This window comes from Salvia miltiorrhiza, chromosome 5 (genome assembly GCF_028751815.1).
Source record: "Salvia miltiorrhiza cultivar Shanhuang (shh) chromosome 5, IMPLAD_Smil_shh, whole genome shotgun sequence".
Taxonomy (NCBI): domain Eukaryota; kingdom Viridiplantae; phylum Streptophyta; class Magnoliopsida; order Lamiales; family Lamiaceae; genus Salvia; species Salvia miltiorrhiza.
This window is the reverse complement of record NC_080391.1, coordinates 43,437,322-43,449,833: the sequence shown is the minus strand read 5'-3', so window position 1 is coordinate 43,449,833 and position 12,512 is coordinate 43,437,322. Positions and strand designations below refer to the sequence as shown.

The 12,512-nt window shown below is 36.2% G+C and overlaps 1 protein-coding gene across 1 annotated transcript; it reads left to right on the top strand.

Moving 5' to 3' along the window:
• Nucleotides 1-4,912: 4,912 nt before the first annotated feature.
• Nucleotides 4,913-11,843, top strand: LOC131024666 (ribosome biogenesis ATPase RIX7-like). The gene is made up of 16 exons (XM_057954175.1): nt 4,913-5,376; nt 6,225-6,346; nt 6,455-6,543; nt 6,650-6,682; nt 6,839-6,932; nt 8,062-8,101; nt 8,185-8,279; nt 8,670-8,734; nt 8,830-9,326; nt 9,413-9,500; nt 9,569-9,670; nt 9,955-10,523; nt 10,612-10,747; nt 10,867-10,935; nt 11,026-11,136; nt 11,413-11,843. Exons 1-16 carry the CDS (start codon nt 5,156-5,158, stop codon nt 11,524-11,526), a joined length of 2,445 nt encoding a protein of 814 aa, XP_057810158.1. The 5' UTR covers nt 4,913-5,155; the 3' UTR covers nt 11,527-11,843.
• The last annotated feature ends 669 nt before the right edge of the window (nt 11,844-12,512 follow it).

The following is a 12,512-nucleotide window of genomic DNA, read 5'->3' as shown; positions in this document are numbered from 1 at the left end:
CTGGCCCACAGCAAACGTGCATTAAAACTCTCGGCGGCATTGGATGTAAGGAAACTGTAACGGGACACAGGACATTGTGATCGTGCCCACTTCTCCGGGCCTACGCGCAACAACTTCTCGTACGCCTTTGGCTTCAGAGCAGCCATGGCTGACATTGCACGCGTGTAATTTGATTGCTCGTAGGCGTATGCAGCTTGGCGGAAAAGCTCAGCAACACCGGGCCCGTAACCCTTCATCTTGTTCAACTAGCAAATACCGTGAGTAGCATTTGGAAACTCGCTCTTCACAGCATTAGCGATGGAGACATGCGCATCAAATACAATAAGTAAGTTATCGGGCTCGCCGCAAGCACCTCTCAGATGTGACATAAACCACTTCCACGACTCATCGTTCTCGATCGGACCGACACCGATCACCAAGGGAAAAACTGCCTCGTTTCCGTCTTTTGTCACGGCGACAAACAAAATGCCACTATTTTTTCCCTTCAGGTGTGTGCCATCAACCACAATCACTGGTCGAAGGTGAAAGTAGAAAGGTGAGATGGAAGCCGCAAGAGCAACAAACAAATGTTTGAACCGGCAGTCTATGTCTACTTCCAAACCATATAAGGTGCCAGGATTCGCTTCCTTCAGGGCATACAAATATCTTGGGAGCAGGAGGAATGAATCATCAACTCGACCGTATATCATCTCCATCCCGAGATTTCTTGCACGCAGCGCGACATCATATTTGATTTTGATGCCGAAATCGCGTACTAACTCAGCCATGATGGATTTCGGCTTAATGACCTCTCCATCATCGCGTATTCTGTTTGCCACAAACGCTGCCACCACCTTCGAGTGCGCCTTGATTTTTTTAGCTGTGCGCAAGTCCCCTTCGCATGAATGCTCTTTCAACTTATGCACTCTCCACATCCCTCGGCCGTTACTAGACGCACGAAGATCGAAATTGCAGTTGTCAGAGTGCTTGCACGAGAAATAGACTCGTCCCGGATCTGAGCGGACAACTTTTGTCTCAGTGCCTCGCTTCATGTTCCACAAACCAACAGCAATGATCAGGTCGTCTTTGCTGTTGTAAAAAGAATTCTTCTGCAGATCATCAACTCTAGAAGGGTCACTCTCGCGAGCAACCAGCGAAGCCGAGGCGTCCACTGGAATCAAGGGAACTAACCAATTAGTTAGATCACCGGTCTCGGCTGTCGGATCTCCATCACGTGTTGTACTTTGTCGGATCCAACCTGCTCGCTCGATCTCCGTGAAATCGATTAGATCGTCGTCTAATAAATCCTCAGAGGCATCAGAAGCAGTGCCCGCCTCGAGCGCAGGGTCAAATTCTTCGTCATCTTCCTCAGAATCATCATCGTCTCCTGATGCAACCGAGCCTTCGGCTTCGTGCTCAGCTTCATCATCTGTCCGCACATCGTTCAATCTCCCACATACTTCATTAAGCCTTTCGGTTTGATTCCATGCAGATTCGTCTAGCGGTTGTCCATCCCATGTAAAATATTGTCGTGGAGGCGAGCTCTGGACACCATGAAATGACGTATGATGATAATACGACGTCTCATACTGACTGCATTGTGCTTCATCTACGTGTCCCGAAGGTTCAGCAAAATCAAAAGTAGGGATGTAGGCTTCTTCTACAATCGGACCGTTGTAGTGCTCAACGTACACCATAGGATAGTCGGCAGTTGCCAATAAGGCTTCCATGTCATCGTCTGTGGCCAAGCCACATTTCATCTCCCTACCAAATAGATTGGTCGCCAAATAATACAATTGGTAGCTCGAGCTCAACGAATGCGTCCTCATAATATTGTTGACGCTGCACATCAGGCTCTCAATAGTTTCGTTGACGAGGGGAAGGACATCTGTAGCCCCACCAACATAGTGTATACCATCGACGAGTCCGTTGTATCTCACATATATGTATCTAACGAATTCCATCTATAAAAACACATAAAATGTAGTATTAAAATATGCATAAACACTTTAAAAATTCTCATAAATATAACATAAAACATTCAAACTATTAATTACACAAACAATATATGAGAAAATCACCTCTTCAAGTAGATTTTGAACACCAATTGCACCAACTATCGCACAAACCACTTCTCAAATCTTGAGGGTTTCAATTTCTCAATTTTTTAACTGAATGCTCTTTCTACGAGTATTTGGATTTATGTTTTCTCATTCACAAATGCAGCCCTATTATAGACTAATATTAGAGTCCTTTGTACAAATTCACGTGAAATGTATTGTTCATTCATTCAGTACACTTCAATCTATTATTCAATGTGCAATCAAATGCATGCAGAAAGTGAGCATTAAAGCCTCATTACAATCCAAATTTGTGCAGTCACCTTATCTCGTATTTCATGTGGACATGTACTTTTTTGACTAAAACATTAACAAATAAATAGAAATACACAAAAAGGGGATACATATGTTACTTTCAAACATTCATAACAAGGTAAAAAATTTTACAACCATATGTATTACTTCAAAATGATTTTTTTGTCCCAAAAAAAAATATTAGCCGCCACAAAATCGTAGCCGGCGTCACTAGCCGTGTGTGAAAAATTTCTCACGGCTAGTACGACTGGCTTTCAATTTCTGGCGGCTAATTGTTTTGTAGGGCTCAAATATCTTTTTGTTTACATTTCAGGAGTTTCAAGTGTTTTCTTCAAAAATAGCCTATTATTTTATGTGTTTACTGTATTATTTTGTGTTCAATCAAATCATACATAAAGTGAGTATTATTACCCCACTATAATCCAATATTTATGCAGATTCAGTATCTCTCATATTTCACATCAATGTATACTTCTTTTAATATAAAAAAAATAAAAATAAAAATTTAAATAAAAACTCTAAATTAAGGTATTCGTGTTATAATATAATATTACTAAGAGGGCTCAAAAATTCACTATTATGTATATTATGCAACAAAAAAATATTACGAAACAAATGGAGTAACTAGCCGCCGAAAGTTCATAGCCGCTGCCCAGTAGCCGTGTATATTTTGGACCTGCGGCTACTGGGCAGCGGCTATGAATTTCCGGCGGCTAGTTATGCCATTGGTTTCAGAATATTTTTTTGTTGCATAATAAACATAATAGTAAAATTTTTAGTCCTCTTACTAATGTTTTTACAACGCAAACGTAAGCTAATTTTTTATAAATTTTCAAACATACAGTATATATTAGATTGTGAAAGTGACGTGAGTTGGGCAATTATTGACTCTTCATCACATTTTTAACTTGTGAAAGTGACGTGAGTCAGACATTTTACAAAAAACGAAGCATGTCAGGTCTGCTTTTACAAAAAACCAAGCATGTCGGCTTTGACTTTTTGGACTTTGGCTTGGGTGGGTACTTTTGTAAGACAAGTTATAAAAGTGGGTACTTTCGCCTATTCACAGATAATAAATATGAATAACTTGAGAAGTTATAAATACGGGGTCTGGTCCCCGGGAAACTGTACCATTCTGTATTCTTTTTCCCATCAAAAGAAATACGCAAAAGAATATACTGTATTCCTGGAAGATCAAATCTTCATACAGAATTCATCATGGCTTCAGGTTAGTGATTATGGTTTAATTAATATCAGTTTATCATCATAGACTTTGTGGTAATTACATGAATTACTTCTTACAAGCCGTTAGGTCAGAGGGGGGAATTTGCATCATTTTCTCGGAGTTCAGGGGTTTAGTTGCACACACAGTGACTAAGGGGGGTTTTACGCTATAGGGGCTACTACTTCGGGGGCCAATTTGCACATTTTCCCTTTTCTTTATTCTCCCTTTTATTTTTTTCGCATTTGATCTTTTATTATAGAATACGATATAAAAATATTATTTACGGTCCATCGAACATATTGTCTTGCTTGATGAAATACAAGTGAATGATTTAACTACTTAAATTTTATAGTTTACAATTTATAAATGAATTGCTCATAATTAATTATATATGGTATATAATTTAATGTTAATAATTTTTTTTTACTATTTTATGAAACTATAATAATTCCCGTGCGATGCACGGGATAGGGATAGCGATACTAGTTCATCAAACACATCAGTTAACTCTCATTTTACGTTATGAGCATTTACAAATTACAAGTATTTGCACATTATCATGCAAAGTGAATATAAAATGTTCGATTAGTTTTAAGGACTAATTGTGGAAGATATCATAGCACAATTTCTAAACTTCACAAATTAAATTGATCATAAATTCTGAATTTTTATGCAAACTAGTATCGCGGTATATATATATATCAAATTAAAGCTCTTATCATGATCTATAATTTGATATTTATTTTAAATATTTTATCATGAGTTAAATTATACAATTTTTAGAAAGTAGAGAAAAGATTAAAAAAAATAAAGAAATAGAAAAATAGTAAAAAAGTGTAGTGGAAAGAAAAAGAGTAGAACGAAAACATGCTTGCTAAAAAATAGGAAATTTGTTTTTTAAAATTTGACGGGAAAAAATAGTTGTTAAACTGCATTTTTATATATTATATAGATGAAACATGCCCAACTTTTTCTAACTGTCAGATGATGATGTGTTCGATATTTTTATTATTTGCACACATGTACACCATATCGGATAACATGTCCACGTGGAAAAGAAAGCATCATATCAAACTTTGATTGTTGAAAAATAAAAAGGATTAAGATGAATTTAATTACTACCGTGAAGAACGAATTATGAAACCTAACTTTAAGTATAAGCGATGTGGAACCTCTTAATTCTCAAAATTGATTTTTGTACACATCACAGAGGTAGGAAGATAAATAAATATGTACATCCACTTATAATAAATAAAAATAATTGAAATGGACGATGAATATTAGACTCGTTTTATTTCACAAAAGCAGAGCGTTAAAGGTGCGCAACCTGTCTTGCGCCTCTCTTTTAAATTCGTATAAAAGGGCGCCTGCTAAAACGGGAATAACCGCTTCAATTATGAACCTGCGCAAACCAAAAACCAACTCCCTTCCTATGCAGAAAACCATTGCATCTGCAGCGTTTCAATTGGGGAATTCATTCCTTCCAGAGTTGATCAAGTTATTGTAAGAAACTATATACAATCCGCAGAAGAAAAAAAGCTTTTCGTGGCGAAGTGCGTAATTTGTGTTGTGGAAAATGGAATCGAAGCATATGATGATGTCCGCATTGGGTGTGGGCATAGGAGTCGGAGTAGGGCTTGGATTGGCGTCGGGTACGCAAGCAGTTGGCAAATGGGCCGGTGGCGGTGCCGATGCGAACGGCTTGTCGCCGCTGATCATGGAGGAGGAGATGATAGCGCTCATCGGCAACGGAAGGGATTACAATGTCACCTTCGATCAATTCCCCTACTATCTAAGGTGAATTTCTTAAAGTCGTTTCTTGTTTGGAAGCATTTAATTGATGAATGCCACTGAATATCTCAAATGTTGTTTCTTCTGCGGCTATACTTGTAGAACTTGTATACTTGAACATCTTGTTTGTTTTATTGAAAAAAAAATAAGGAGCTTCTGGTTGGTTTTGGATGGTTGGAATGGAAGATATGGCTCCTTAGTTTTGCAGTAGCATACTCGATCTTCTTGAACTTGGTCATTATTAGATATTTTTCCTTTTTCTAATCAAATAAATAGATAAGAGAAATGGTATATTTTCTTCATCAAATGAGCCAAATAATCAAGTGTAGGCGTAGTAGTAATTCCCTCAACTACGAGCTGTTTAATGTTTGGTAATAAGACTGCAATAAATTAGATATTCACCCTGTTAATGTAGAAAGTTTAATGAATCCATGTAGCAATATGAACAGGATCTTTCTGTCGTAGTCAGCTTATTTCATAGCATAATCAATTTTAAGTTTCTTTCTGCTTGCATCCAGGTTGGAATCTCTCAGTACAATCCTTCGTTATGGAAGTGTTCATTCTTATGCCTCTAATGGTTTACTAACCCAGAAAAGGAAATATAATATGAACTTAAGGCACTGAAGACCGTACTTAGATGTTTCCGTTTTACTGAAAATGCCTGTAGAATGAGATACTACGGGCAAAGAGATTAGTTCGACATAGTTAAGCTTTTCAAAAGAGGAAATATGAGGTTGTAACAAAATTTTATGAATTTTAATAATGAAGCCAACTCTGTATAGTCATATCAAACTGGGTTTTCTTTGTGGGGTTGCATCTTCCACTGATTTCTTTCTTCTTAATCAAAATGACAGTGAACAAACAAAGGCCTTGTTAACAAGTGCTGCTTTTGTTCATTTGAAGAAAGCCCATTTCTCTAAGCACACACGAAATCTATCTCCTGCAAGTCGAGCAATTTTGCTGTCTGGAACCACAGGTAAGTCATTTGGCTTGCTTTTCCAGACTATTTGATCTATGTGAAGCTTTTCTCTTCTCCCCCACGTTTCCAGGTTGTATATGAATGATCTATTTTATGTTTTACTAGAAATGTATCACCAAATGCTTGCTAAGGCTTTAGCTCACTTTTTCGAGGCCAAGCTGTTGTTATTAGATGCAAACGACTTTTCTTTGAAGGTGAGTTGGGAAGTCATTTAACTTTTCATGCTTACTACTCTCTCTGGCATCAAATAATTTCCCTATACATTTTCTACTAACTCTTATATTTGGTTTTTGAAATCAGATTCAGAGCAAGTATGGATGTTCTAGTGAAGCTGTAAGTCCACTATTTATATAAACCTTTTGTTGAATGTATTCATGTAGCAAAGTATTTTACTTCTCATTTGGATATTTGGGATTTCAGTCCATCAGTCACTTAGTGAGGCTTATATATTTGGACTACTTTCCAAAATCTGACATATATCTGTCATAGTCTTTTAAAAGGTCAACATCAGAAGCTACATTGAGCCGAATGTCTGAATTATTTGGATCATTTGCAATGCTTCAGCCTAGAGAGGAGAGGAGAGGTATGAAAAGAAAATTTATATCATCTTTTGAATGAAGCAAAATGTTCACATTATGACATTGTAAAAACTATATTTTCTTTGTATTGTAGACTATAGAACATGAATGTAAGTTATTGTCACTTGAAAAGTGTCCTATAATTCGAGACAGAAGTGTGATTTCTGAATGTAATAATGACAAGTTGTTATTTATTAATTCATTTTTAGTCTCTATTTTCTTCTAATTAATAATGGCAATTTTCAATTGACAAAAAAATTTGTTCATAGATTTGTCTTTTGATTTGGTGATTTGATTTGATTTTGTTAACATGGAATTAGAATGTTGCCTACTGAAGTATCATATTAAGAGCTACGTGACAGGCATATTTTCATATTGCTGCAAATTATCAATACTCGAATACACCATTTCATTGTTCAGTAGCACATCTAATATCTTTTAGATGGACTATTGATATAATTGATAAATAACTTCTGAGTCTTTGATTTGGTTCTCTATATGAATTAGAATGCCATATAGGTTGTCTTTTGTGTAACTGGCTTGACATTATAAACTTCACCCTTGCATTGGAAGGAGACAAAAATAGTCTTTTCCTAGAAATGGACTTCCATCACTGAATTATGCGTGTCTCATTATGATACGTCAAAGGGCTAGGTAATCATGACTCAGTATGATCTATCTCTATATAAGATGGGAATGAGGATATATCATATAAATTTAGCTTGACTTTAGAAAGTCCTGCTCAGGTGGCCACTTGTCATCTTTGGGAATCCTGATTATTCTACTTGAACTGTAGAATTTAATCAACAAGTTGAAAATGCACATTTATTGTCAGAAAAATAATCCTAGATTACTGATCTTAGGTAGTTCTGATATGTTTGTACACTGGGAAACTATGTTTTGACATAATTCAATGCATGTATTTGCAGCATCCCTATGCAATTAAAACTTACATTTGTGATCTGTATTTAACCCTTGGAAAACTTTCCTCATCACCTCCTCCAACTTTTAAGCCTCCTACTAATTACTAATTTTGGAACCATTTGCAGTGTTCAGATTTTTGACGCCATGTTCTTTATTTTGGTTGTTCTAATCCATTTCGTCCCCAACTTTACACTTTTCTTTTGTTTGTAGGACTGAGCAGACAAAGTAGTGGAGTCAATCTTTCATCATAGTGCGTAATGATTTTCTGTATTTCTGCTTATAAGTCATTAAATTCACTGAAGTCTCGTAATATGCATGCTTCTGTATGTGCAGTGGACAGGAAGGCCCTTCTCCTGCAAGGCTGCGAAGGAATGCATCTGCCTCAGCAAACTTGAATAATCTTGCTTTGAATACACTTGGAAATTCAGGTTGAATGGAGAATGATATATATGTACTCTTCACTAAATGTAAAGTGAATTTACCATAATGCATACTTCTGTAAAGATCTGATACCTCAAGAACTAACCAGGGTTAACTGATGGTATTTAAGAAAATTAAGAATATGGGTGAGAGCCGAGAGGGGAGGGGTGGTAGGGGTGATATATGATGTCATTACGGATACTGAACAATGGTTTGAAATCAGTCTCTCAATAGCTGACCTTTTATGTTGCTACTGCATGGGCAAGAATAAAATGCTCGATGGAGTGTGTTGTTCAGAAATCTCCTTTTAACTGGATCAATTTGAGGCATAAGATAGTATACTGTTGTCATATTACCTCTGCTTATGCATCTTAGTCTTATATCTCAACCTTTTTCAGCCCCACCCAAGCGTGCAGTGGGCTGGTGTTTCAATGAGAAGCTTTTTATACAGACACTTTACAAGGTAAGATTTCCATTCATGTGTAACGCTTCCATCTACCCCAGCTACTGGATAACGTTATTTGGATTTTCTACTAACATTTAGTATCAACGACACAGGTTCTTACCAAAGTATCAAATATCAATCCCATTATACTTTATCTTAGGGATGTCGAGCAACTTTTTGGCAGATCCCAGAAACTGTATATAATGTTCCAGAAAATGTTGAAGAAATTGTCAGGATCCGTACTGATCCTTGGTTCAAGGATTGTTAACCAAGAAGATGACTACACATCAGTTGATGAGAAAATTTCATCATTATTCCCTTATAATATTGAAATTAGACCCCCAACCGATGAAAATAATCTTGTAAGCTGGAAGGCTAAACTAGAGGAGGACATGAAGATGTTCCAATACCAGGACAACAAGAATCATATAACTGAGGTTCTTGCTGCTAATGACATTGCCTGTGATGATTTGGGTTCTATTTGTATGGTTGACACGATGGTTCTTAGCAACTATATTGAAGAAATTGTGGTATCAGCTATCTCATACCATTTGACAAATGTCAAGGAGCCCGAATACAGAAATGGGAAACTTGTTATATCCTCGTCAAGGTGGGTCTTTTTGGTGCCATTTTATAGATCATCATTAGAGTGAAAGTTTTGACGATGTGCTTACATATTTTATCATCTTGAATTAGCCTATCCCATGGGTTAGGTATATTTCAGGAAGGTAAATCTTATGGAAATGACACCATGAAGCTTGAAGCGCAAGTTGAACAGCCAAAGGTTGGTTGCTCAAGTTAGACACAGTATTTGTCGATTGAGCATATTCATAAGATAATGATAAATAACAGGTGACATCAGATGGAGCTGCTTCAGCACTAGTGGCTGAAACAAAATCCGTGACAACTGCACCTGAAAGCAAGAGTGAAGAACTCCCAGCATCAAAGGCTCCTGTAAGGATAATTTTCCAGTTTCATTCATTTTTAGTTTATTGTTTTTTCATGTTTTGGATGCTTATCTCTTCGGACGCTGGAATTAGAATTGATTTGTCTTTTCTATTCTCTAATACAACTTATCCTCTATATATGTATCTTGTTTAATCTCATTGTGATTCTAATGATGGCAATTACTGACATAATATGCCTCATATCTTTCTTCTTTCCATGCATTATATATTAGAACTAAACATCATCTCTTCCTCTGTTTATAGATCTTTTTATCATTTTGGTTGCATCAGGAAGTCCCACCGGACAATGAATTTGAAAGACTTATCCGGCCAGAAGTCATACCAGCGAGTGAAATTGGTGTGACATTTGCAGATATAGGAGCCTTAGATGATATAAAAGATTCCCTTCAGGAATTAGTGATGCTACCGCTTAGAAGACCCGACCTTTTTGAAGGTGGCCTTTTGAAACCATGTAGGGGAATACTGCTTTTCGGGCCTCCTGGTACGGGGAAGACTATGCTGGCCAAAGCCATAGCTAACGAAGCTGGAGCAAGCTTTATCAATGTTTCTATGTCTACTATAGCTTCCAAGTGGTTTGGTGAAGATGAAAAGAAAGTTCGAGCATTATTCACTCTTGCAGGAAAGGTATCCCCAACCATAATTTTTGTGGACGAAGTTGACAGTATGCTTGGTCAGCGAAACAAAAGTGGGGAGCATGAAGCCATGCGAAAGATTAAGAATGAATTCATGACTCATTGGGATGGTCTACTGACAAACCCTGGTGAGAGAATTCTGGTTCTAGCTGCAACCAATAGGCCATTCGATCTTGATGAAGCAATCATCAGGCGCTTTGAGAGAAGGTAGGTTCTCCTACATATTTAAGTACAAGTTAGCATGTGTGCAAATTTGGTGACCCAACTTTCTCACTTTATCTGTTGATTGTTACAGAATTATGGTTGGTTTACCGTCTGTGGAGAACAGAGAGAAGATTTTGAAGACGCTATTGTCAAAAGATAAAGCCGAAGGATTGGACTTTACAGAGCTTGCAACAATGACAGAAGGATACAGCGGAAGTGATTTAAAGGTCTCTTTATTTGTTCTTACTTTCTTACATGAAGTTAAATTACATATTTTCCTGTAAAAAAAAATAATAATAATAAGTTAAATCACATCTTCTGAATTTGATGAAAGTTTCATAAATAGAACTTGTGTATAACTGCTGCATACCGACCTGTTCGCGAGTTAATAAAGCAAGAACGACTGAAAGATCAGGTATATATCATAGTTATGTTGTGTAGCAATATATTCATGCATCTGCAGATCTGTAATGTTTTTCTGTTGTGCATTCATTATACGCTGCAGAAGCGTAAAGCTGAAGAAGTTCAGCAGTCTGGTGACAATTCAAATAAAACGGAGAGGGTAATCAATATCAGGCCATTGACCATGCAAGATTTGAAAGAAGCAAAAAATCAGGTAAATACATTATTCATTCTTTTCCAAACCACGAATATTGTCACCTAATTGAGCAGTTAGCTCCTTTATCCAAAATTATGAGTCAATCTTATATTTTAGTGATAATATATGATTTCCTTGTAAGCACAATCAAAGTAACTGCTTAATCAGATGGACTATTAAAACCAAACATTATTGCGTGTTACTTAAAGAAACGTGGATCTTTGATACATTTGCTCATTTTTTTTCGAACTTTTCGTTGTGTTACTGAACCAAATCCGAGTTTAATGACAACAGGTTGCACCTAGCTTTGCAAGTGAAGGGTCCATAATGTCAGAGTTGAAGCAATGGAACGACTTACACGGGGAAGGTGGTTCGAGGAAAAAAGAACAACTATCTTACTTCTTGTAGGATGTAGGTTGTGTTTTGAAGCATTCTATAGTCGTATTTAAAGAACAATATATGTTGTTTTTGAAGGTGATTGCAGAATTCTCGTGCAATTTGTGACACTCAGCTTGTTGTAGGTTATGTATTAAGGCATTCCTAGCTACAGCTTTAGGGAAATAGAAACTACTTCAAAATGTGTTCTTGCTTGTTAAATATGTAAGCTCTGTCAAAGTTGAAGTTGAAGAGTCGTTACAGCCGTAGATGTTAGTTGCGTGTTGCATGTAATTTAGAAAAAAATATGAATTTATATACATTTTAATAGATTTTTATTATTAGTCTAATGACTCTAATTAAATAAAGTTAGTTATAGTTTTTTTATTAGTTTAAATTATGTTGTTTCGCGTATAGCTTCGTTTATCAATCTTCATATTCTAGCGACAAACTATTGATAAATGCGTACTCTTATTTAAAGAGGTATTGAATTCTTGATGTACAATACCATTTTTTTTTTCGATGAACATTATCTAACCACTTTAATTGAAAAAGTTATGGTGTCCTAAATCTTAAATAATCTTCAAATAATCGACAAGGTGAACCACTTCCCACTATCTCCAGCTTCTCTATCCTTTTGAATCAATCCTCTTTGGAAACTTGCATCCTTATAGTCGAATTAGGATGTGCTTACTTTGGTAGTAAAATTTTTATTTGAAAAAGATGGATAAGAAAATGTGAGATAATATTATCTTTTTTTCCTGTTTTTATCATGTGTTTACTTTGTTAAAAATAGATGGATAAACAAATTGAAATGTTGGAAAATATTTTCACACCCTCTCATCCAACATTTGTGAGAAAATGAGTGAAAAGGGGCTGCCCGAATAAATTTTCCAGCCTGACTGGAGAAAATTATCCATCATAGAAAACATGTGAAAATGATGGAAAATATATTTTTTCTAACATTTTCTATCAAAGTAAACACACCCTAAGGCAAAATATAATATATAATTGAATAA